Genomic DNA, 27,734 nt, shown 5'->3' with positions numbered 1-27,734 from the left:
ATACTAAAAAATATATACTACCATGTATAAATATACTATACAAAATATTCGAAAAATCGTGAATAAAATCAATTTAGGTAGTCTCATTATAAGTTTCACTAAAAATTTACTAGAAAATGCTAAAAAAAATACCAGAAAATTCTAGATGAAAAATAGAAGCAAAAACATAATAGTCTCATTATTCGGTATTTGAACTATTTTCTGGGTACCCTGTTTTTGTCGTAAGGCTCCAATATGTACCAGAATCCCCTACCATTCTCCTGCAGTAAGCCGACACACCGTGTTAAAGCCTTACTCTTTTCACACAATCCCAATAGAGGCCTTCCTCCCCTACCTAATCACTGTTTCAGAAATTGTGTGATGTCCGGGGTAACAGTTTCGCTTATGGTTCCACCTTCAGCACCCCCCCGTCTTCTCGTCCCTATATGCACATGTCCGGCCACTTAGCCCACATTAGGACGCTGCCTTGGACGTGGGGCCATTCTCCGTGAGTGCGTGGGTGGGTGTGTGAGCAAACATCGTATCTATCGATTGCCATGACAATTCAATTCGTTATGCTTAAAACTACGGGTCCATCTGTCCACCTGCTCCAAGGAGATTCTGAAAAGCAGAACTTCAATGGCGCTAAAGCAGAGTCCCCAGAGGAGGAGGAGGTCCGGGAGAAGGTGTTCCCCTTTTTGAGGAGATATAAATGAAAAATCAGCAACATACGGCACAGCACCTGGTCTGGACTCTGGCCTAAATTTGCATCCTGTTCCACAGCATTTTTACGTAAATTGGCAGTTAGGACAGACTGGACAGGACGGAACAGAACAGGACGACGACCCTCAGGTTCATTCAATGGGCAGCAAAAGCATTGGTCCGCTCTCTGTGCCTGTTTTTGTGCGATACGAATAGATGGAAGAACTCTCGGCCAGTGTCCACCCACAGACGAGGGCTTAATTAAAGTTGTTGTGGCTTTCGGGGACGCCCCCTCCTCCCCACCAGTACGCCCCTTCTCTAGTATCCAAAGGAACGTGTTAATCTGCCGAATACTCGAATGGTTCCAGATGTAGATGGAACTGAAGGATGTACAAAATGTGCCCAGCAATCTGTTGAGTCTCAAGCGGCGCTATGCTTCACTGGCATCATGATGGGGGGCATGCAACCATTTGATGGGTTAACTGGGTCACATCAAGTGGGGGGTGGGTGGTGGGCATGGAGATGGGACCATTATACGGTTAATGAATAATTTCGATGGTAAATGAATCTTGGCTGCTTTTCCAAGAAGAATTAATTTTTAATGAAAACTTCATAAAATATTCATTTAATGGAATAATCGGTCGTTAGTGCGATTATTGATAACCAAAATCGATAAATTATGATATTCTGCTACCCTTTATTGTTTTTTAATGCAAATCTTTGATGATGGGGGTTCTGAAAGTGGCGTTCTATTCTATTCTTCGGTTCATTCCAGTACTCTTTAATGTAAAGCAGCGCAAAAACAAAGAAAATCGGTTATCGGAAAGTGAAACTTACTATAACTGAGACTTATTTATTTCAAATATTTAAAAAATAATAAAAAAAAATAATTATTAATCATGATTGTGTTTAAATCTAAAAACTAATGCAATATTTAATATTTTTAGTATGATATAATACTTATAAAAGCGATATTTTACGGGAAACTATGATTTAAACCAATATAAATTGGTAATATAATACTTTTAACAAATAATTCCAATAATTCATTAAATGAATAAATAAATAAATAATACTAAAGATAATTTATTCTTATTTTTATATATTAAAAACTTGAATTTTGAGGCAGTTCCTTTTCCTAGTCTTATAAATACCTAAAAACTTCTCATTTTTGTATTCCTTTCCTACTTTACGACCTCCTTTCGCTTCCCAAGTAACCCCTTCATTTCTTTTACCATTTTCCCGTCTAATAATCTCATATTCTCGACATTCTTTCCACTTCAAAGGTATTCCTTAATCCCCTCCTAGGATACATGCTCATAGAAATTCGCACGCATTCGTTAAGGTTTTCCCCTGGTGGCCCATGTACCGTCCGTCATTATCATTTAAAATTCCCCAACTCTCAATGCGGCAGTGGCACATTGGGGGCTCTCTGGCTTCTGGCTTCTTGACATTTGCTGCTTCCTTTGCTGCTCTGTTTTGGGGCTGCTAATTCCCGTTGCTGTTCCTTCTCCCACATCTCACATCCTCCTTCCATCTTCTACTTCCTTCTCAGATCCCACATCGTCGCAAAAAGGCATTGCCAGCCATTTCCTGCGCTATGCTGCCTCTCCTCTCGTGTGTGTCGCGCTGCCATTTGGCATCCGCCGCTGGACAGCAGCCCTCAGACTCCCACACTGAGAGAAAGCCTTGCCCGTTCTGTGATTCCTTCTTATCGCTGTTGCTCCCTCTAAGCATTCTCTCAGTGTACTCAAGGGCGGCAGGGGGGTGGGAAGGGAGAAGCATGGAGCACTCTCCATTGCCACTCAGCAGCACAAATTTTCGGCAGCATGCTTTTCCGGTTTGCCAACGCAGCAGCAGTCGACGACTGCTTATCCTTGCCCCTAGGAGTCGCCCCCTCCTGCCACCTCTCGCTCTAGTTCAATAAGGATTTCCGTTTCAATTCGTGCGCCGCCTCGTCCGCTGCTCTCTGGCTCTCTCTCTGGCCAACGGTCCTGTCCATTTTCATTTATCGAATTTTTCACTTTGACGACCTTCAGGCCTCGAGGCTCAACTTTTTACACTTTTAGCAGCAATTTCCTTAGTCCCTGACCACCCACCTCCCACCACACCCTCTTTAGGATTGTATTATTTATTTATTTCTACTTTTGATACCCTACAAATGATTGCCCGATTTGATTGGGATCGTCGAGAGTCTTGAAAGAGGAATGTTTTTCCTTGGGTATTGCGGAGGGAGTTCTATCGCCGCAAACTTCCTCGGGTCATGGCTGTACATTTTCAAAACCCCATGGCCCGAGGATGTTGCCTGTGATCCAGCTCAAAATCAAAACGATGTGAATAAAGTGCTATTCGTGAATAAGTGAGTGAGTGTGAGTGTTTTTCAGTCTATGATCTGTTGGACTCCAGTATCGTTGCTCGGGTCGTTGTTGGATCTATTGAAAAATAAACAACGAACCGAGGAATTTTACTGGCATTCAAAAACAAAAACAACAAACAAACGGAATCTCCTTGTGAAACCTCCAGATCCATTCATAATTCCTGTAGAACAGAGTAATTATATGACCAGGGTATCCAAAGTTTCGATTTCTATTTGTCTTCTATACTTTTGGGGTTTTTTTTTTTGTGCTGATTTCATGCGTTTGCTGTTGCTTTTTGTGCTTGATTTGCTTTCCAATTTTCAATGTGTCACTTTATGAACACGACCATTAATCAAAAAACAAAAAGAAATGAAAAGGCAGAGGCGGAGGCAGAGGCGAGGAAGAAAAGCCAAGGGAAAAGGCCAAGGAGCTAGAAAAGCCAAAGGAAAAGCAAAGGAGGTAAAGGAGGGACTACGAAGAGTGAGAGCCAAAGGAAATTATTGCTTAAATAAGCGTGTTTTCCCGGGTAATGGACGTACAGACGGACGGACGGACGGACGGCTGTGAAATGAACCGACCACAAAAATTGCCTGAGTTGGCATTTCTCTCCCGTTTCTCTCCGTCTCTCTCTCTCTCTTTGTCTTTCTTTGGCTTTTCTCTTATTGATTTTGCTTTCATGCACCATTTGCCACCGCGCTCTGGCGACAGTGTTTTGCATGCCACGCCTCAGCGCCTACTTATGGGTGATGATTATTTCTCTTTTTTTTTTTTTTTTGGAAAGTTCCATAATTTATTATCCTCGCAGGTCAAAGATCGGACAACATTTAAGTGCCACAAATCACGACTTGGAGAATGGAGTTGGGGAATGGCTGGTCTCTCTTTTCATTTATTTACCGGTGTTAATTCTGAAGCAAAGATGGGCGCCCTTGTGGGTCCTACCAACCAAGACCTTCCAACGATTTCTATGATCCTGAATTTCTAACAATTTCTCACCTAATCAGCGCTCTTTTCCATCTATAATGAATCCCAGAGCATATTCCTTTAGTTTTCTATCCTCTTTTTCATCAAAGAAACCTTCTTCAAAGATCCTCCTCCAAAAACCCGAACCCATTCCTCAAAAGAGCCACAGAAAAGACTGAATTTACATAGAAATATCACTTCAATAGGCAGTTTGTGGCAGCAAGTGGCATGAAATTTAAATCAAGTCAAGTCCATGCGAAGACGTACAACATGTGGCATGTTGAATGCCGGAGAGGCCGGAGGCCCAGGACAAAGACATTGCAATTTTCGTCTCCTTTTATTTTCACGAGTGTCAAGTGTCAACACCAAAATGATTAGATAGGCGTGTTACCAGCACAACAATCATCCACTGCCCCACAGGGGGGAGGGGGGGCATGGAGGCGTGTCCCCCCCAAAAACGGAATAAGAAGAAAACCCATTAAAAGGCAGAGACAAACGAAAAGACAATCGTGGGGCGGAGAGAGGGCAGGGGGGTGGCCTGTCAACGGCAGCTGCGTCTTTTGGCTGGTGGAAATATTTGCCACCTTCGCCGTCGCCGTCGCCATCGCCTTCGCTTCTATCTGTATCTCTGAGATACCACTAAATCTCCCACTCTATCTACTCGATCTTCCCCACGCTGTCTATCTCCCTCTCTCCCTTTGGTTTCCTCTTTCCCTGCGAATGAAACTCCATTTAGCATTCGAGTTTATGGCGCAGTTCCTTGATTTCAAAATATTATGACGACCGACTGTTAAAGTTACGAGAACCGCACGAGAGAGAACTCATTTCCATTCATGCGGGGGTATTGAAAAACACTTTTAAATGCAGTTCTGTGCATTTTGATACCCTGCACAAGGGGGTGTTACAACTTTCCAAGGAAGTTTGTAGAGGATGGTGGCATTTTGGAGGATTTAGGACCAGATTTTTACTATATAAATCGGTACCTAAATGGATACGAAACAATTTTCAAAAGAAAAATTTAAGTCAAGTCTTAGAACAATTTTTTTGTAGAAAACATTATAATTTCTCATGAAAGTTTAATAAATATTTACATTATATATATACATATATCTTTTTTTCTGATTTATTTTTGTTTCATATTTGTTGTTTTCATCTTTAATTTATTTTCTCATTTATTATTTTTATATTTTTAGTGTTTTCATTATTTTATTTATTTTTTTATTTATTATTGATTTTTTTATTTTTTATTTTTAGCGTTTTCACTATTCTATTTTTTTTTTTATATATTATTTTTTATATTTCATGTTTTCAATATTAAATTTATTTTATTTATTATTATTTTTTTTTTTTAATATTTAGTTTTTTTATTATTCGATTTATTTTTGTATTTTCATATTTTTTAATAAAAAATATTTTCATTATTTTATTGTTTTTCTTTTTTTATGTTTAATGTTTTCATTATTTCATTTATTTGCTCTTTTTTTATTTTTCTTATTTTTTATATTTTATGTGTTTATTATTTAATTTTTTTCTTAAATAATATTTTTAATTTGTTTTTATATTTAATGTTTTCATTATTTCATTTATTTTCTTATGTATTATTTTTCTTATTTTGTATATTAAATGTTTTTATTATTTAATGTTTTCATTCTTTATTTTATTTTTTTCATTATGTTAGTATTTTTATTGTTCTACAGCTATTGAAATTAGTATTTCTGCTATAATCCATATTTTACTTAATGAAAAATCACTCGAGAAGAAATGATCTACGAGGAAAACCTGTATGTTTTTCATAAAAATCCATCGAATAGTCATTCAATGCAGTTAAAGATCATTCTATCCGTTTCTAGGATTATAAATTTAATGGAAAATATATCACTAAGAGTATCTAAAGCTTGTATTCTGCCTCTGCCTCTCCCCCTCCCTAGATCTAGTCTAGCAATAGAGAAGGGGAACATGGACCCTCCTTTTTGTCTTCATCATTCATATTTATGCATTTTTATTTTAATTTCGACTGGTACTTGGCCTTTTCTTTTCTTTTCCTTTCCTTTCCGTTCATATTCCATGGGAAGCACAGCCAGACAGAGAGCTCCACCCACTCCACCAAAGGCAGGAAGAGTTTTCTTTGGGGGACATGTGTTTTTCTTTTTGCCGGTGCGTGCCCGTCTCTGGCGTGGGGCGTGGGGCGTGCGGCGTGGGCGTGTGCGAGGAGGAGGTGCTGCCCGTCCCCTTTTGGGCCATTTTGACAGCTCTTCGAAGCTCATCCGCTGCGCGGCGGCGGCGGCGACGGCGACGTTGGAATCGTTTGCCTTTACGACTGTTAGGGCCAAAGGTTTTGTTGCCTTTTACGACTCTTGCAGGTCTCTTGCAGAGCATGGAGAATCGTTGCGTTGCGAAGATGATCGCCGGCTAGAGATAGGACTTGTATCTCGAAACAGGGGAAAGGTCATAGAGGAAAGTTTTTGAGTGTGCGAATGGGAAAACCTTCCGGGAGAAACTCGAATTGCAAACAAATTGTCAGACAAAAGATTAAAACGATATTTAAAAGAAAGCTTTCTATCCCCTTACGTTCCTTCACATTTTCCCTACAATTCCCTTCATTTCCCTCACACTTTTCCGCTTCCATTCAAGGTTCAAATGCCATTCGTCTGCCAAAGACTGGGCTTGCAAAAAATATTCCATAATTTAGAGCAGACGCGACGCGTGTTAGCCAGGGCCAAGAATGGAGTTGCCCTTGGCCTTCAGGCTACCAGTCGCCGACAGTCATCTTCTTCCTGCCACCGCCCTCCTCTTCGGACTCCATTCAATGTCGGGGCATAAATTTTCCACCCATCCAATGCCTGAAAAAACGTAATAAACTTTTATTCTTTTTACACGTTTTTTTTCCTCAGACCGCATAACAATAGAAGAATCATTTTTTGTAGACTTTTCTTTTTTGTATGTTTTATTTTTAATAATATTTTATTTTTTTGCAACACGAAAAACACTTTATCAAAGAAATTCCACTGCGGCTGACGACAAGAGGCTGAAGGGCGGGGGTTTTGGTCAAGTGAAAAATATCGCGAATATAAATTGAAAGGAGTTTCCGATTTTGAGTGAAAACGAAGTTTGAATGCCCTTATTTTGATAAATTTAGGATAGAAATAAATTACCAAAGTTCTTGTCTGCATTTCTAACTAAAAAAATCTTAAAAAATTAAAAATTATTGGATGTATAAGGTTTTTTAATGATTTAAATGATTTTTAAAAAGTGTTTAAAAATTATAAATGTATATTTTCATCTACCGAAATATTTATTTGTATCTCCCGTCTGTCTAAAAGAAATCCTTTAAAAATATAAATTCATTCACAAATATCCCTAATTTTTCTCAGTGTACTCGGAGCTGTTTTCAAAGTTTATGCGCAGCAAAATTCCTCGGGTCATGGCTGTATATTCTATAAAACTCCATGGCTTTTAGATGTTGCCTGGGATTCAATCTCAAAGAGAAGGTTAATCGTTAATCGAAAAAGTGTTCTATTTATATTTATTTTTTTTTTAACCGATCTGTGTATCGGAGTTCAAGGAAGAGTTTTCAAAAGCAACGAAAATCCCAGAGTAATCCAACAAGTCATATCCGTATGACATTAACTTTCATTTCACGCTCCAAAAAAACTCTCATGGTCAATGCCAGGGTGGGGGCGGGCTGGGCGAGGGGGTCGAAGCCTCACGGACATTCGAAAAGTGCAAAATGTTGTATTTGCAAATTTTTGTTGGTACCCAAAGCGCGTGCGTGTCGGCGTCTGTGTGTTTTCTCTTTCTTCTTTTTATTTTGTTTTTGTTAATTGCATGCCTTCTCGAGGGATCGTTGGGGTCCCAAAAAAGAGAAAAAACAAAACAAAAACACAGAAATAATCGTCACATGCAATGACCGACCGACCAATGCCAACGGTACATTTTTCACGCCTTCGAGTCTCGGTCTCTGTTGCTCCTGCATTTCCGCTTTTTGTTTTGTTTTATTTTGTTGTTGTTGTTGTTTTTTGTCTAAGGTTAAGGTTGCGCTGCTGCCGCCTGGCCAGACATTGAAATTAAATGCGCAGAAATTACGCTGCAATTATGCGGCGTCGCAGCGGAGACGTGCAAGAATTATGGCTCTGGGAATTTTCTCGTTTTTCCTAAAGCGAAAGTTGGCGGGTCCCACTTTCAGTTCTCCCCCCTCCCCAGGAGTCTGAGTCTGAATTATATTTTATGACCATGTAAATGGCGTGGCGAAGCGAAGCTCCCAGGACTAGGGGGTTTTTTTTTGCGACTATAATTCTCTGTTCTCTGTCTCTCTCTTTCTCTCTCTGGCGGAGTATGAGAAAATTGCAGTTGATGATTAGGCATGAAATGTGTGGATAGAAAAGGAAAGAGGAGCAAGAGAGTGCCAGGAGAGTCTATGGGGGGGATTTATAGGTGGATTTTATAGAAGAGAAATCTAGTTCATGAATGAAAATAGGTACATATAAGGATCTAGGGGAAAACAGTGGCAAATATTGCATTCAATTGCTCTAGAGATAATAAATATACATCTAAAATTGTTCAGTATACAATCAACAATGATATTTATATCGCAGCAAACTTCCTCGGGTCATGGCTGCATCCCAGGGCTCGATGATGTTGCTAGGGATGCCACCCTATCCCAACGACAATCGGTAATCGGAAATCGATTGGTTTTTCCAAGAAAGTGATCACTTAAAGGTGTTATCCTCTGAATACAAGACTTCAAAGAAGAATTAGAACTGAATTAGCACCAGGAAATATAACCTATCGATTATATGGGCTATAAGGAGGCCTCCTCCAAAAGGCCCTGCGCCAAGAACCTAGACCTTCTATAGCCCCAAATAGATGACCCTCATTAGAGGAAATAAAATACCTGCAATCATCCTCCAATGTCAACAGCAGGTACAACACCACCAATACCCCTCTCTGGGAGCCTCTACTGTATTTGTATCGGTGTCTGCACTACCCACTCCATTGATAAGGCGATGGCGGGGAGGGGGGAACCATTAACACCCGCAAACAATAACCGAAGCTGGAAATTAATTGAAGCCAGTGCCACAGACGCAGACGGGTCGGGTCAGAGGAGGGTGTTGCAGATGCAGACGATGGGGAAACGCAGAATGGACCACAAGTCGTCTGCCACACACCAGACAAAGGCATTGCTGCAGAAACGACGACGACGACGCTCTGGCATGTCATTCATTTGGTTTTCTATGCCGTGACGTGGTTCCCCCCATTCACCAACCAGCACTCCTCCATGTCCCGCCAGTCATACTCTGCCCCTCGTTACGGGCAGGCACCGTTTTGTTCGTATTATTTTCGCACTCAACCAAAACTCAAAAAAAACATTGCCAACTGCCGACTTTTGTTGCATGTTGCCCACTGCCACTGCGGCTGTTGTTGTTGCCGTTGCTGTTGCTGCCACCAACTGAGTCACTAAAAAGTTGCATTTTATTTGCTCTTCAAGACCCAACGCCAAAAATTATTATACTCTCTCTCTCTCGGTCGACAGGGAGTGTACACCCTGTTTAAGGCTATAAAAGAGGGTGTGATGATTTGAAGCAGAAGTTTACCAAATGCCGAAAAATTCATAAATATACATATAAAATAAAATATACAAATTTCAAAAAAAAAAAATAAGAAATATTAACATTGAAATTTATAATGAAATAAATCAGTAAGGATATATTTCAATAAATATTAAGTGTTAAAATTCCATGTATAAAACTAAATTAAATAATAACTAAGTAATGTAATGTAAATAATAAATAAAATAAAAAATATGTGTAACAAAATAAATAATACAAATAAAATAAGACTCTTAGATGACTTATTAAATAGAATTTCTTCATCAGAATAAATGAAAAAAATCAATAAAAAGTAGTTCCTACATTTTCTCGATTTTTTTTTTAGTAAAAAATTTATAGATTTATGAAAACTAAAGTTTTACATCACTAAAATTAAAATATCTGCCTTTTTTCTCTGATTTAAAACCTCGCATCCAGAAACGATATTCCAAAACCATTTTTCTTAAAAGAAAATTGTATTATCTCCAACGACATTTTATTTAAAATTGTATATTTTAAATACTCAATTAATTGTACACCATATTTTCCGTATTTTCTTTAGTTTTCCCTTAACAATCCCTATATTCCAGGGTATCTTAAGCTTCTAAAACATCACAAACCAAACCTTTCTTTCTTGCTTTTTATTTCTTATTATTTCTTATTTCCTTTTTGCCATTTCATTTGGGATTTCTTCTTTTTTATTTGCTCCGTTGCTGTTGCTGCCGGCATTTAATTGCCACATGCAACACATGTTGCCGACGCCAACGCCGCTGAGGCGGCAGCAACAGAAAAAAAAGGACAGCTTGGAAAAATTAATAGAAAAATATTTTTTAAACCATTTTTTAATTTCGGCTTTGTGGGCGTTTTTGGACAACAGAGGTGACACGACAGGGGGAGCAGAGAGGGGCGAGAGAGAGAGAGATGGAACAGAGTGGGAGACGGCACAATCTTCTTTTTGGCTGCAATTTTTGGTATGAAATTTCATGGTAATTGTGGTTAATGTTATGGATATTTTATGTGGGAAAGAAAGAAGAAAGAAGAGAAGTACTTCCATCCAAGAGGGAAGTAGAATGAGAGATGGTGAAGCATGCCTGGGAAAGAGAGACCGAGAGAGAGGGAGAGACGAATGGCAGTGGTTAGAAGAGTGAATAAAATGTTGGATGATGGCTATTTACTTGTTAAAAATAAAATGAAACAACTGGCTGGAGTGCGAGAGAGACAGAGAGAAACTTGTTAAATGAATTAATTTCAATTTTGTTGGTAGCACTTTGTGGCTGGAATTGAATGAGTTATAAATGGTTTATGAATGGTTTATGAATCGTTGCTAAATGGTAATATAATCACATATAAATGGACTTTATTTCACTTCAGAATTCATGGGAAAACTCTTTTATGTTCAAAATGAATCAGTAAGTCTGCAAGATTGTAATTTTTATCAGCCATAAATCGAACCATCAAACGTTTTTGCATATGCAACGAATCGATTGGGTCGCCATTCAGGCCGCCCTCTTACAAGTTCAGGAACCTGGTGGAAAACGAGTCCGCTTTTCACGCAACTGTTTTTCCATTGCTTTCGTCACATAAAAATTTGCATTCTGTCTGGCACCGGCACCGTCACCGTCACCGTCACCGTCACCGGCTACCGGATAAAAAGTAAAATGTTCTCGCCAGACCCCATAGGCCATAGGCCATAGACCATAGACAACAGGCACAGACACCGACTGCGGCTTCATTTCCATTTCCATCTGCAAATGCAACTGCAACTCCGGACAGCCAGACTCCCAGCTCCCCAACTCCCCACCAGCTGCAACTGCCGGCTGCAACGCTGTGGCATAAAAAGGCGGCCCAACCATAAGGCCCATAAAAACATTGCGCCGACTACCATGGGAGTACTTCTATTCGTGCACTTGGAAAAAGAAAAGTCATTTGTTCTGGAGCTTATTAAATATTCAGAAAATAATAAATAAATAAAAATAAACCTTAAGAAAAATTAAAAAATACAAAAATAAATATACGTAAAATAAATAAATAAATACAAAAATTAAATAAATAAATAATCATGGATTTAAATGCTAAAATCATTTCCTTTTATATCGTGATTGGATGTCAAAAACTAAAGAAATCTTTAAAAACGCGAAACCCATCAAATTGATCATGGTAAAATATTTAAAAAAAAGTTTAAAAATTAAAAATGTTTATTTTTCATAGAAAAAAATCTACACATATAGATTTTTAAAAATCCTGTCGTCTTTTTAACCAACCTTTCTGCACTTGGAAATAGAAAAGCCATTTGTATTGGAGATTATTAAATATTCAAAAATATAATTAATACATATATAATATATATTATATATAGAGATTAAAAAAAAAAAAAAGTTAAATAAAGAATGGAATCATGGATTTAAATTCTAAAATAATTTCCTTGTCTATCGCGACCTAATGCCATAGTCAATTAAAAACCTAACTATAAAATTAAAATATTTTATTTTTTAAATAAATATAAAAAAAAATGTTGCATATTTTTAACTACGAAAATGGAAAAACTAAAACTAATGTGATCCTAAAAATGTGAGATCCATAAAATATATCATGCTAAAATATTTTAAAAGGTGTTTAAACATTAAAAAAATTTTTTTTTCATGTATCAAAATAGATTTTCAAAGCTCCTGCCTGTCCTTTCAACTAGAAAAATCTTTAAACAAATTTAAAGCTAAAAAAAAGTATCTAAAAAGTGTTCAAAAATTAAATATTTGAGCTAATAAAATCTTTAAAAATGTTAAAACCAAAATATTTTAAAGGTGCCTTAAAATTATAAATGTACATTTTCCATCTACTAAACAATATCATTAAAAACTATAAACCCATCCGCAAATACCCTTGTTTTTTCTCAGTGTACTCATTTCACTGCCATGCTCCCTCTCTCTCTCTCTCTCTCACTCTCACACTCTCTCCTCTATGAATTCAAGTGTTTTCCAGTGTGCGGATTGTTGTTGTTGCTACACAAATTTTATGCCTTTTATTTTTGGCGACTTTTGCCGACGACAACAACAAAAGCCATAGCAGCACCAACAACTACAACATTAATAATAGCGACAACAGCAACAACTACCGAGGGAAAACTAAAGGGGGAAAATGCGGCACATTTGCAACTTTGCTGCCACTTCCACTGTGAAGTTGGCGTAAAATTTCGCCATTTCGCATATGAAAGGAAGTGTGGGCGCCACAGAACAGAACAGAGCCTGTGCCACTGCCACTGCCACCGCCACTGCACCTCCTGCAGTCCTCTTTTTCCTCCTTTCTTTTCTGTTCTTTTTCTTCCACATTTTTATTAATTGCTCGAGTGAATTTTTGCATCGGCAAAATGCCTGTGAAAATTGTGCTTTGTGTTTGTTGTTGGGGGAAATCTTTTGATCTTTTCCTCTTTCCCGGTAGAGACACTTTTAACAGATGAAAAACTATCAGGGGGGATCGAGGGAACTTCTGGCAGACACAAGCAAATGGTGTATAGGAAAAAAAATCCTAGGTGGGGTATTTTGGGGGGTTTTAATGGATAAATGAGAATGTTATCAATACTTCTAAACCCTCATAAGCCCCTTCTCAGTGCGCTTCCTTAACCATAGAGCGAAATTTCTAGAAAAATCGAAGATTTTTTAACATTTTCGAGTCATAAGAGCGAAAAAAAACTTGAATATATATAAAATAAATAAATATAGTATAATAATAATAATATAATATAAAACAAATATATGTACGTGTAATCTACAAATAAAATAAATATATGTATACAAAAATATAAGAAAAAATTAATCAAATAATTAATTAATTAAATTAATAAATATAATAAATAAGTAATAAATAAAATAAATAAATAATAAATAAAATAAATTAATAATAAATAAATAAATTTTATAAATTAATTTTCATTGAAAAAAAATCAATCAGAATGGTATGGCTATTACAGACCCCCCATAAATCATAAATAAAATACAAAATGTCTAACAAGCATTCTTGTAGTTCCTTTAGTTCTGCATTCCCCTACTTTTCCCCATTTCTGTTTGAAATTCCACCATTTCATCCATTAAATTCCCTGTTTTCCCCCCTTTTTTCCCGCTGTAAAATTCCGCAAACTCAACTTCTGAGTATTCAAATCCATTCATCAATCAGCTAAATTCTCATTTTCTCCAAGTCAAACTTTCACCCATTTACCACCCGTACAGCTGTACAGTGTACACTCTCCTACACTCTTCGCGAGTCATAAATCTAGCTTGAAAAAAACTGTTAGTTTTAGCTTGTGTTTTTTTTTTGTGTGCTTGTGGATTTTGCCTTTAAATTTTGGAATATTGTTTAACTGCCAGAGCACAGAGGCCCTGTCGCATTTCCGGCTGCCAAAAAAGGGCAACCATCAAGCCGGCACTCCCCCTAAAACAGCCCCTAGACCACCCCCAAGTCCTCCTCCAGCTCTCTGCCGCTTTTGCGTTCAGCGCGTTTTTCGCGCTGTTTATATTTTTGTATTTTGACACGTTTTGGCATGTCGCCGAGGGAGGTGCCAGCAGGAGGAAGGGGAATGGGGAGTTTTAGCAACGCTCTGTGTCGTATGTCTCTGACATTTTACATAAATTTCTGCTTGCTCAGCTCTGGAAAATCGTGACGGGGACTATAGAATCCCCTCTTTCCCATACCACCACCAACACCATCGCCACCGCCATAGTGGTGGCCGTGACAGCGGGAGGACCTCCGCCTGCCATGACTTTGCTGTCATGTGACAAAAACGCGACAGTTTGCAAGGTCACGTCACATTAATTTGCTGACAATGATGTATTTAGGGGGAGAGAGACGAAACGAGACGAGACCTATGGATGTATTCCTCCTTGCGACATTCTTAAAGCCTTGCCGCCAATTAAGGCTACAAGAGAATTCTCCCTCTCTCCCCCTCTCTCTCTCGGTAGAGCAAATATCCCTTGACAATTTTTCTTAATTTCCCTGTTCTTTTCTTTTATTTCGTTTCTGCAGAGTGTAAAATGTAGCAGCAAAATACGTGAGGCATTACTCAAAGGAACAGGAACACCGAAAGGGAACGATAGAAAACCAGCGAGAATAAAACGAAACGAAAATCAAAATGCCAGCAATAAAATTACAACAATTGAATTCAATTTATTCACACGAAGGAAAGAAGAAGGAAGTACCAGGACCTCCGCGACCTGGACCTGGATCTGGACACCGATACAACGCCTTCTGGTGGTCCTGGTGCCACTGGTGCTGGCATTTTGCAACAAATTATTTAAAAAGTTATTGCCACATTAAGCGTCATGGTGTTAATAACAATAAAACTTTATGTTGGCTGACACTGACTTTGATTTTATTGAGCACACGAACGGCAATTGGCATCGGAGCTGCCACTGCCACTGCCACGGAAGGAGCGGCAGCAGTAGCCGTAGCAGCACCAGCTGTTGGCGGTGCCCCATCAGGAGGCGTGGCAGCATTGGAGATTGGTAAGTAATGCGAATGGAAAGGTGTTTGGGGCGTGTGTTTGTGTCTTACTTATGCATGTGCATTTTTGATCAAAATGTTGATTAAACAAGAGATTTGTACTGCGACGGTGGTACGGGTAAATAAAGTTATTGAAGTTTGTGTTAAAACAGCACTCTATATATGTTTTCCCCAAAAATGGTCCTTTCAATAAATTTATAGTGATTTTTTAATAGTACATTTTCAATTATAAAAAGCTACGTTTTCATTGTAAGCGACCTTCTAACTGATTTTCCTACTAGATTTTCCCATATTCAAGTGTTTTTTCTGTACTTTGTTGTCCCCTAATGAAAATTGGAAACCTTCTCCCATTAAACGATGATAATTTCCCCACCAAAAATATCACAGATTAAAACATTTAAACAAAATAGCTCTCTATATTCGTTTTTTCTGGCCTTTCTACTAAAAGCAGTCTTTAAGTAAATTTATATGATTTTTTAATACATTTTCAATTAGAAAATGATTCGTTTTCGTTGTAAAAGATTATCTAACTTATTTTCCCAATAGATTTTTCTTTGTGGAACATGAAAATTGGAAACCTTCTCCCATCAAACGATGATAATTTCCCCACCAAAAATATTTACAGATTATCACATTTAGAGAAGACCCTGCCCTTGGTTTTATTAGTAGTGCATTTTTTTCCCTAACAAAAAAAAACAAAAAAGGAAAAAAAAAAACTTTGTATAATTATTCATGTTTATTCAAAACGCATCATGAAATCGAATACAAACTCTATTTTGCGCATTAAATATTCATATTCACAGTTTTGCACATTTTCGAATAGAACCAAAAAAGTTGTTCTTTTTCCAATAAAAAATGTTTACAAAACATTTTACCGTTGAATGATGGGAAAAAAATCCATATGTTCATTTCCCATGAAATAAAATTTATGCATTTTTCGAGGTACAACAAGAAAGACAAAAAAAGGTACGATACAAAGAAATATTATGGAAAATACGAGAGTATTTTGTATACAAAATTTCAGCACAATTCGAAATTCTGTAACAAAGCCACTCGCCAATCGGAGGAAAGAGAGAGAGAGAGAGAGAGAATATGTGGAACCCAAAATTCTGTGCCTGGTTCACGGACGAACGAATCGCATGGGGTAGGAGGTAGGAGGAAGGAGGAAGGAGCCGGTGTGGGAAGGAGTAAGCTTCCCAAAGTCCATGCATCATTGCACACATGCAACGATGCAACAGTTTAGGGCAGGAACAACATCCCCGATGCACTTAATTCTGAATTGCACTAAATAGTCGAGGCGGCACACACGCAGGGAATTTGCATTTGCATTCAGCAATCAACATGGAAGTCAATCAACCGCAAAGCTGGAATGAGGGCTCTAACTCCTAGTCCATGGTTCCTGGACCTCATCCTGGTCGAGGCTCCTGCTCTTTGCTCTTGGGTCTTGGGTCTTGGCCAGCGTCTCCTGTTCAAGTATTTACCAATAACACAAAACCGTAACTAATAACTGGAGGAGGGGGGAGGAAGGAGGAGGGAGGAGGGGTTACCGGCCAGGTTACGGCACCGGCACGCACTCAACCACAACCAATTACGGAAAATTTACGCAAAGCGCCAAGGATCCCTCATCGAACCCTAAGCCCAGAGAACCCAGATCCCAGTTCCCACTCCTCCTACTCCTCCATCGGACGTCATTAATAAACATGAGGTTAGGCATAAACTCCAGAGGTGGGGCGGTGGAAAAATGATGGCTCCGAATGGCTCAGAAGTGGGTGGCTCTGACTCTCAGATACAGATACAAAGATAGATAGGTATTTGTTTGTATGTATGTATGGATATACCAAATCGAAGGCAGCAGCAGCTCAGCGGCTCTTTTGATAGATGACTGCGTCTTGGCTGCCTCTTCCGCTGCCCGACTCTTCTGCCGCTGTGGCGCTGCTCATTACCATTGCTGATTGGCCGGACTGGCTGGGCTCCCATCAGCCGCCTCACGTGTCCATGTGTGGTCCCGTCCATCACAGCTGGTGGCTCCTCCAATGGATTCCACTGGCTTTGTTGTTATTTTATATTCGTCTGCCGAGCATAACAAATTATCTTGTTGCCCAGAGAGGTTTTTTTACCCAGAGACGCTGGCTCGTTAGCCACCAACTTGTTTTCGAACCTCCAAAGAAATGGCAACAATATTTTCAAGCATCGAATAGGGAAATACGCTTAAAAATATATACAAAGGGGAGAAAAGAAAATGAATGAAAAACCACATACCTGTGCAAGCAAAAGTCATTTCCACTCAAAAACAATAGAGCGAAAAGCGTGCGACTAGCGACAGACACCCGTGCCACAGCTTAAAACGTACACAGGGCATATTATTGTATATTTTAACACTGTTGCTATAAAATTATCACAGAATATTGTTCCTAATACTTGTGGGAATATTAATTCCATTTTTCTAATGTTTTTAATCACTTTACAAATTGCGCAATTAAGAATTTTTTCGCCGAATGTCGCGAGCCGAGAAGATGAAAAGAGATCTGCTCATCAGATTAGCCGAACGTTCATTTCGTTCTCCCACTCCCACTTTCGTTCTCTCTGGAATTGTAATCGGCTGTCAATAAGCGTTACTTCGCGGGAGAGCGGAGGGCATGGAGTTAGCATGCACCGAGAGATCATTCACATTTGAACAGAGCAGTAGAGCGAGGGCTGAATTGTATTGTAAATGATCTGTGCACAATTGATGGCCGAAGCTGGGCTTCACTCTCACTTTCATTGTCTTTCTCTCTCTCTCACTGGCAATGCAAGACCGTGGATGATCTCATTATTTTGCGCAGCGTGTGAATTTTTGTGGTTGTATGTGTTTACAGACGAACGCAGCTTTGCCATTGATTTTCTACGTCAATACGTTCCTCCCCCCACTCATTCGTTCAGTGCTGAAGCTGTGAAAAATTTTTTCCTATTATATTTCTCTTTAAAATGAACCCCTTAACATTTTTAAACTTCAACGCTCCAAACCCTTTTCAGAATCTCTTTTTTGATGTGTTCCACATAAGATATCTCCCGACCGAAGATTGGTTAAATTATTTGCACCAAAAGCAGAGTACTTCCTTTTGACTTGAATCAAAAGAGAACTGGAGAACACACTGGAGAACGAATTCCCTTTGAAACAAAATGTATAACAAAGCCAATCATCTTTTCTTTTCCGTGTTCGAGAGAGTGAGGGCAAAACCAGGCCACGACACCGACGGTAGCAGGAAATGAATGGAAGCTGAATGAAAACCATGTTGATGTTGGTCTGCCTTCTGTCTTATGGTTCAGCTGTTTATTCCAATATGCGAATGCGAATGTGAATACGTATACGACTACCCGTACGAATTTATCTGTATTTATTTAAATGCGTAAATATCTGCATGCGTCTGCCATATTTCATTTGACCGTAGGCGCGTTGAAATGTTGCTCGAATTGCTTTGCGGCGACCAAATAAAAAATTACTCCCTGCCACTCTACCATGCCAAGCCACACCAGCTCTCCGTGGCTGTATTTAAATTGATAATGTTAAAGCTCGGTCCGATTAAATGGTCGTATAAATTGTCTGAAATATGCGTTGAAAAGTGGCCCACAGATCAGGTAAGACCCCAGTCGCAGCCGCAGTCGCAGTCTCCCTCTCTCTCTTGGGTTCGCTTGATAAATGCGCGACAGTCAACAATTGGAGGTCAAGTGGTGTCTGGGGCTCTGGCTCTACTCTGCTCCGATCTGATTGGGAAACATACAAGTAGTATGAATGCAGTCGTGGGGGATGCCTATGGAGAGGATGGATGGCTCGGGTTCGGGTTAAGTAGGTGTGGATGCAATATAGTGGATGAAAAATTGAATGCCTGAAAGAAAAGGTGGGAGAACCAGACGAAGGGAATGCGTTTTGGAATGGTTTATAGCCTTAACAGAAGAGTGCTTTGTATTAGAAAATGTTATGGGATCAGTAATCAGGTGAGAGAAACCGCAACCAAAGAAATAGCTTCCACAGTGGCATTAGAATCCAAAGGAAGAGAAACAGTAGCAGTATGACAACAACATCCACAGCCAGAGACAGCATCCACTGCCATAGAATCCATAAAGGTGATGACGTGAGCGGAGTGTGGGGAAGAGGCGACAATTATCTGCTTTGAAAAATAAAAACACACACACCCACACGTGTGTAGAAGTTCCGCAAAATCTTCGGTCATTGCACTCTCAGAGAGAGAATGAGAACGAGAGTGGAAGACGAAGCGCAGTTTGGGCAACGATCGATGCTAAGATCACTTACAGTTCTGTTACATATATGAGAATGAGCTGCCTTGTCTGTTAAACTGCTGAGTGAGAGCATAGGTGAATGATCGCTCGGCACTTTGGTAATTCTATGCACCGCTCTCCCACGAATATCAACCGATTGCAGTGCCCGAGAGTAAATAAAAGTGAGAGTGGGAAAAGATTTGAGTGACAAAATAGGTAAATGAGCGTTCGGGCAGCGAGAGGGAGAATGGAGTTCCACTCATATGGTAAGAGTGCTGGTGGAGGGAATCGATGGCGAATCTTAATTTTGCGGAATAAATAGTGAATTTCCATTAATGGAATTGAAAATCGTTATCCCACAGCATTTCGCAGACCATTTATCCCCAGCAATTATATTACGAGCTAATGTTTATTAAGCCATTTCCCAACTAGTTTTCTATTATCCAATTGCATGCCATGAGAGTATATGCCCCTCTAATCTCTATATTTACCTCTGGGAAATTTATGGAAATCATCAACCCACTCTCAACAGCGACTCTCTAAAACCAATTTCCCAAACTAATTGCTTGGTGGCTTATGCATCGATTTACACAATATCCCACAATGCGTGGCTCACTTTTACTTTCTAGCACCGCACCAGAAATATCCCACAGTCCCACACACATGGAGCGCTGAAGGAAACAAAAAAAAAACCTGATATGGATTGGTATTAGATGTTGTCTTGGCCCGAAAAACAGTGGCCACACAGCACACGATAAACCAAACACCAAAGCTGCAGCAATGCATGTAATTTGGAGCTGCAGAGCTGCAGAGCAGCATGGAAATCTCCATGTGCCGGTGGCACCACTCGGTGGCAATCAAAAGTAAATGCGACACTAAACTCCCAGCTGCCGCTTGCCGCTTGCCGTTGGGGCAGCAGCCAGCGAAGTGGATCGCAACGGTTTATGTAGGTGAAGTTGTAGTTAGTAGCGGCACTTAAGGCGTCCGTCCGCTACCATGCAGCCGGCAACTTGTGGGGCATAAAATGCATGACATGGAGAGCAGGTAGATCTCAGATCGAATAAGGGAATGCTCTTCATTTTTGCGAGTAGAAAAAGAAAGAAATACTCTTGGAAAGGAGAAAAACCACTGGGAAATATATATCCCTTCTCCCAAAAAATGGCGAGAAATATATTAAAATTAATCATTAATCTGTGTCTTTTTCCTCAGCCCAAAAACCCCTCTAACCCGCACATAAAGTGCATAAAATCATGGCTTTTAAGTTAGTCTCTCTCTCTCTCGGACAGCGACAACATTTGGCATTTTAACGCTTTGGCCATAAAAACATGACTGCATTTTTTGCGATATACATTTTTCCAGAGCCAATAGATCGAGTGATCTATAAATTTTGCTGGCCAGGCTCCAGGCCTCGAGTCCCCGAGGCAGGCCTCAGGGTGCAGCTGCAACACTGTCGATGATCGCTGGCATCCGATAAGATTCGCCACGAATGCAATGCGGCCAGGCCGGGCCAAGCCGATGTGACAGGCCGTGTCGCCGCGTGGAAAACAAAAATTAAATAACAATTAATAGCTTAGCACCCACCAAAAGCCGAAAGCCGAAAGCCACTCTCTGGCATTCAGGGCTCTCTGGCGATAAATTAAAAAGTCTCTGTCTCGTCCCGAACTTTTCTGATAGCTTGGCGACGATTAGAGCCTCGAAGAGACATCGAACATGTTTTGGTTTCCCTCTCGGATCGGAGTGGATTTATGTTTGCGGCGATAGAGCGCTCGAGCGGCGTAAAAGTGAATGCGCGCCTGCTCGCAATGTGCCTGGTGGCTGGTGGCTGGTGGTGACATGCATTTAAGATACTCCCGTGGTTGTAAATTATGTTAATTTATTACCATATCTACAGTGGCCTCTGCATCTGGTGCTCCGGTCTAGGGATGGACGCGTGACAAGTGTTGTAGGGGGGAGGTTTTTTAATCACGCATTAATTATTGTTTTATATTTAATATTTAATGTTTTTAATGAATGATTACAATGGGGATCTCTCACAGAAAACTTCAACGGGTCTGCCCTCAAGAGAGATCCTTCCATGAAACGATAATTATTCGCGGGTTTCATTTGAATATTCGTGAATATATAGAGTGAGTGTTTTCGAAGCTGGAGTTCTGACGCAGAAAACTTCCACGGGTCATGGCCCGAGGATGTTGCCTTTGATGCATCTTCAATCGCTTGATATTACCAAAAATCCTCCTATTTTATGCACTAAGATATATTTCCATCTTATATTTCCATATCACACGACATGCCCCTCCCCCTCACGCACTCCTCTCTAACGAATACCCCATTTACACCATTCGAACATCTGTATCTATCGGTTATTTGAATGTTTAATGTTGCATGTTAGATGTTTGTCACGTCAGCGAAGATAGCGCGAGAGGGAGAGAGGGAGAGAGAGAGCTCCTTTCCACAGTTCATTCGCTTTGGTCGGTGGTTGTGTGGTCCGACAGCTACTTTTTTAATTGCATCCGTGAGATACACAACAGTCCAGTCCAGCCCCCGCACACACCCCATTTCGAATGGGCAATTAAAATGCGTGCGTAATTTGTTAACACAATTTCTACTCGAATCCGGGGATCGGGTATCGGAGGGGGGGTATCGGGGATCCCTTTGGCCGGACCACACCACACCGTTTACTTTCGGCCTCAACGAACCATGGCCAAAAGTTCGTTCGTTCATCGGCGTCGCCGTCGGCGTCCTGCCCATAAAGCACGCCTTGTTGCTTTTGTTGTTTATGAGCGCCAGCAGATACGCGTCATTAAGCGCGTTTCTGGCGCGTTTTTGTTTTCGCTGTTTCGCCCGCTCGCGCTGTTTCGGTCGCTCGGAAACTTTTTACCCGCTACAGCGCCCTTTGTGGCTCCTCTTTATAGCTCAAAAACTCTAAGGGGAGTCTATCCATTGGTGAAATTGCAGATACTCTGAGAAAGTAGCTCTCCAGCTAGTTTTTAGACTTGTTTTGAATGCATTTAGATCCGTATAAAGTGGCAGAAACCCTCGGGAGTCCCAGACTAATTCTTATCTGACAGATACACATACTTCAAGGCACAATATTCCTTACAATCTACTCATGTTTCTTGTGTTCCCGCGGTTTAGCGCTTAATTAAGTTGGATAATCCCTCCAGGGGGAAATCTCACTCCAGTCTCCCCCTCTCTCTCCCTCTCTCTCTGTCTAACCGCTTTATCAAGCCATCTTCTGTACTGCATATGAAAGTGTATCCCGTGAAATGTTTGTTAGCAATTTTCCATGGCTTATGGCCCGTGCCCCCGCGCCCACGCGCCACACCCGCTGCAGCATTGAACTGTAAAATTGTGCAATTTTCAATTTTCATAAAGTTTCGCGGTGTTTTCTCTCAAGCATTTTGTTTGTGTTTTACACACTCCCAATGCCGCCCCCAAAGAGAGAGGAGAACTTTGAATTATGATTATCGCACACACACACACGCGCGGAGGGCTGCAGCGGACAGAACAGAACCCCAGGACCCCCCCCCCCCCTTCCCGTCCCCAGTCCCGTTTTTCACCCATGCACTCAAGTGGCAGTTAATTAAATTTTGCGCAATTTATTTTGTGCAAAAACTTTGCGCCAACAGCAGCAACAATTGGAAGGAGTTTTCCCTGCAGCCTGGTCCGCGTGCGTTGTTTACTTTTCACTTTGTAGTTTTGCATTTTGCACCGTCGAAAGTTTTTCCCCCTATTTGTTTTCCCTCCAGAAGAGATGTGTTCTCTCTGGCATATTTGTTTAGCTTTCCTTTGATTTTCCACCTCTCAATCGGCGGATGGGGGCAGGGATCCGATCCTCATAATTGAAAAGCGCTGGCATATCCATCAATTTCCTCTAAATAGAGAAACACTTTCGACCCATTTTCGCCCCATTTTCCCCCCTTTTCTATAGTAGTTTTGGCTCCCCCATTTTCGTTTCGTTTTCCAATAATTAAAAATAATTTATGAGCTTCAATATGTCATAGATATTACGAGTGTGGGTGGGGGTTTCCCCCGACGGGGTTGGGGTGGGGTGTTTGAGTGATTGCAACAATTTACTGCCAAAGTTCCTTCAGCTGTCGTTGCCTCCGTCTCTCCGCCTGTCTGTCTGTCTTGTCGATAATTAAGCAATTGCGTTTTTCCCCTTTTTTTCTGGCTAAATGAGTTTTCACAACTGCTGAAAGACTGCAAGAATGGCTAAAACGGGAAGCAGTTCGGAAAAGTGTGGGTCAAAGGGCCAGTGGGAGGAGTCTGGGGTACATAAATATAGAGAACGATGATAGGGGAGATCTTACGGATCATTCTGGGCATTATTTTATAGCTATATATTGTAGGAAATTGCATTAGAGAGATCTCCCATTATCATAGATCCGTTCCAATAGAAATAAGTATTCCTATAAAGATCTCAGAGCCAGTTCCAACTTTGAAACCACAAACGTATTGAACGGAATGATCTTTTCAAGTGGATTCATCAAAACTAGTTTGAAAAAATATTCCCATCTATTAATCGTAGTATTCATTAGGATCCATAGTTCCATTTCTACAATGATCCCTGCTTGAATTCTCACAAGACAGAACCCTCCGATCGTTTTTACACTCATCTTAGGATCTATTTAGAGAAGAGGGATCTTTTACAACGTTTTCGCATAGGAATTAGATTAGTTCTAAAAATGAGCATAAAAAAGGTCAAAATTCAATTGATATTACTGATGCTGCCCCCCAAACCCAATCGGTTACTGATCTTAAGGTCCAATCTTTGACAAAATGTTTGATAAATAAATCTTTAAGTGCTCCAATAGTTCCAAGGGTTCTCTATAGCTAAATCCTTCATATCCGTTGCCCTAATGATTTCTGAATAAACTCTCAGAAGGAAGATCTCCTTATGATCATTCCTGTTCTAAGACGGTATGCTTTCTTCTACAAAAATCTGCATACTGTCTCTCATTTTACTAAGAGCTTCGCTTACAATTACTTTTATGAATGAATAAACCCTCAAAACTTATAAGAAAACCCTCTCACGTTTCCCTCACAGAAACTCTTCAAGCATCCCTCGCTTTTCTAAAGGCCACTCTGCCAAAAAGAGCACAGAGACGAAAGCTCGAGAGATCTTCGATGGTTTTTGTAAAACGAAACTACAACACCGAGAAGATGCTGAAGAAGAAGGGTCTGCGTCTGGCTGGAGTAGGGTCTGGAGTCTGGGGGTCTGTGGTAGAGTATCCATATCTGCAGATGGCGCGATTGGACTGTCAAGTATCTTCGCCCTCTGCCTCTGCCCCTTGTGGGAGGGGCCCTGACCTTTGTCTAGTTTTTCCCTCCGCTATGGCTGTGTGGCTTTGACTTATGGTGCTTAAGCACTGACTGATTGCATCTAATTATTCACTGAATGATAATATTCTTGAAGCAGAAGAATATTTGTGGAAGCAGGCAGCCAGCAGGCAGCAGCAGAAACAATGATGATGATGATGATGATGGCAATGTCTCAACGACCTATTCATGACCCTTTCGCGGTCTCTTGGGGCTGTGCAGATGGAGGCTGGCTGGCTGGTGGGGCCCACAGTCATTCTTCAAGTGGGATGGAAATGATAATTGCGCTTTTCATGCATTCTCCACTCAACAGATTGATGGCAAATGGAAATTGAGTTGCTGAAAGTCCAAGATAGAGAGATTGTATCTTTGTATCTTTGTATCTCTTCTTTCCAATTTGTGGCCTGCCCTTTTGTCTTTGGTTTAATTAATTTATTCATTCAATTTCGACAGGTGAATGGAGGGAATCATTTGTTTTTCTATGATTTTTCTATGATATCTATAATTTTGATATTTTTCTTTGGGGTTTTTTTTCTATGTGGGTCGCATATATCATTATAATTATCAAAGATTTTTCATCATTACATCATCTTATCTCATCTTTTGTTTGTGTGTTTTCTTCTTTTAGGAACCTGCAAGCAACCGTTGGGCATGGAGTCTGGCGCCATTGCCGATTTTCAAATAAGCGCCAGCTCGGCCCACGATATGGGAAATGTGGGGCCACAACATGCCAGGTAAGACGAGACAAGATATTTTCAAGAGATTCTAAAAGATAAAAGATGTTTTTGGAATGGTTGATGGAATGAAGGAGATTCAAACAATGTTGCATCACAGAAACCATTCAATAGAATTATGCAACAATGAACCCGGGGAAAAAAGCCCTGAAATATAAAGATTTAATGTTTTAGGCTTAAGAAATGTTTACCAAAAGATCTGCTCCGAGAGTGGACAGTGTAAAAACAAAGAAATGTCTTCCTTACATTTCGTGATTTATATGAAAATAATTGATTTCAAAATATATTTCGTATTGATAATACAAATATTTCATATTTAATTAAAATATTTTTATATGTATTTTTATTATACATTAATATTGGAAATATTTCCCACAAGTTTAATGTTTATTTTCTTATTTTATTTTATTTATTATTTAATTTTATTGGTCTTACTTTTAAATTATTAAAAATTCTTTTTGATTTATAAATTAAAATATTTGCTACAAGTTTTTTTGTTTTTTTTCCTATTTAAATATTTATTTTCAAATTTCTCACTCTTAATTTATTAAAAATTCGTTTTAATTTATATCTAGGTAAAAATAAATTCTATTTAATTTTATTGTGTTTGTATTTAGGACCGGAATATTTAAAATAATACGGATGCGTGTTTTTCTTTTTAACATGCCAATTTTTGTGGGATAAAAGCCGAATAATGAAGAATCTTTCAATATTATGTTGAAAAAATGAAAATGTGCTATTTCTTCTGCATAGTTATAGTTTTTTATTAGTTAAACCTTTAGTTAATACCTTAAAGGATTTTTCTTGTTAATATTTTTTTTAAGATATATTTAGGAACATTTTTTTAAAATACCCACCAAATGGTAGTTCTTTGTAAAATAAATCCTGATATTTAAAGTTCTATCAAAAGAAAATATTTTGAATTTTAGTTCTAAGTTTAAGGCTCGTGCTTAAATACCATCTATAAATCCTTTAAGTGCCTCATTTAATCCCCTAAAACCCCACAAACTAATCAAAATTTCTGCCTCTAAAAAGCAAAAAAACATTCGAAATATCCTTCCGTACACACAAAAAGCGTGTCACATGTGATGGCTGTAAATGTGTGATAAACAGCCATGATCTATTGCAATTTCTTGACTCGTAATATGAGGATGATGTATGTTTTTATAGAAGGGTCGACAGGGAGGAGAAGGATACTGGCCTGTGTCTTGTTTCCTGCCTTTGTACATGTTAAATTATTATTATTATGAATTATTTTATGGCGTGTTTAAATGCCTTTATGTCACAAAAACAGAGAAACAGTGAAAACACACAAATGACATAAATTAAAGCCCAGAGAAAACAAGAAAACAGCACATGCAAAAATGAGTTTACAGCCACCATCAAGAGGGAGAATAATGATACAACTTATGGGGCCGACATTACGTACATACGTATATATTCTGCTGACATTTATTTGCCAGAAAAAAGGGACGGGGGAAGGAATTTTCATGGGTAATTATTCGCAAAGTCAAGGACTGCCCAGAACAGATCATGAATATATAATGCATAATGCCAACATCATACATTCTGTAATAAACTCTGGCTCCCTCTCTCTTTATAAAACATTTTTACGAGGCACTAAAATCATTTTCGGAATGTGTGCCGCAAAGCAAACACCGAGGGGAAAGCCCCACCACAGAATACCGTCATACAAAAACGAAAAAAAAGACAACAAGCAACTTTGGCTGAAAGTTTTCCCTATTTTCCATCAGACATTCGGTTAACGTTAGCCGGAAACAAAACAAGCCATAAAATATAGAACTTTTTGGGTATAATATTTGATGGAAAATCTGCGATAAAAATTGAAAAGTTAACCAAATGACCGCAGGAGGAGGAGGCGGCTGGGAGAGTGAAGTGAAAAATGATGAAAAATCTATGGAAATATTAGTTGCGATAACAAAAAGAAATAGGATTACTTTTCTTATGATTTTTACTATAATTTCTAAAGCAAACAAAACCAGAGAAATATCTAGTAGGAAATATAGATGGTATCTGTGCTCAAAGAGTGGAGGCATACCCCTAATGAAATGCATAAAACAGCAGGAAAATGTAAGCAAAGACTCCTTTCGTTTTCCCAAGCAAAAACCTGAAATACACACGGAGGGAAAATGTATGACTGGAGTAACAGAAATATTGATTATAATGTCAATGTCGCCCCCCCGCCGAGGGTGGGGATGGGGCCAAAAGGGGGAGAGAAAACACTCGCATAAAAATAAAAGAAAAGCAATAAAATTATGCAAAGTCAACAGAAAAAGCGACCAAACGACAGTCGAGAACGAAACGAAACGAACGACAGGGCGACAGGCGACAGG

The 27,734-nt window shown here is 39.5% G+C and overlaps 1 protein-coding gene across 2 annotated transcripts in view; it reads left to right on the top strand.

The window, feature by feature from the left end:
• The window catches only part of LOC108162126 (discoidin domain-containing receptor 2), a 156,055-nt gene that overhangs the window by 21,635 nt on the left and 106,686 nt on the right, over positions 1–27,734 (top strand). For both annotated transcript variants that reach the window (XM_017296703.2, XM_017296706.2), the window contains exons 2-3: positions 14,594–15,072; positions 25,275–25,380. In XM_017296703.2, the coding sequence (XP_017152192.1) occupies positions 14,700–15,072; positions 25,275–25,380 (479 nt within the window). In that variant the 5' untranslated portion in view covers positions 14,594–14,699. The remainder of the gene's footprint in view (positions 1–14,593; positions 15,073–25,274; positions 25,381–27,734) is intronic.

The sequence above is a fragment of the Drosophila miranda genome, chromosome 4 (genome assembly GCF_003369915.1).
Source record: "Drosophila miranda strain MSH22 chromosome 4, D.miranda_PacBio2.1, whole genome shotgun sequence".
In the NCBI taxonomy this organism is placed as follows: domain Eukaryota; kingdom Metazoa; phylum Arthropoda; class Insecta; order Diptera; family Drosophilidae; genus Drosophila; species Drosophila miranda.
The sequence above is the reverse complement of the archived record's forward strand: the minus strand, read 5'-3'. Positions and strand labels throughout refer to the sequence as shown.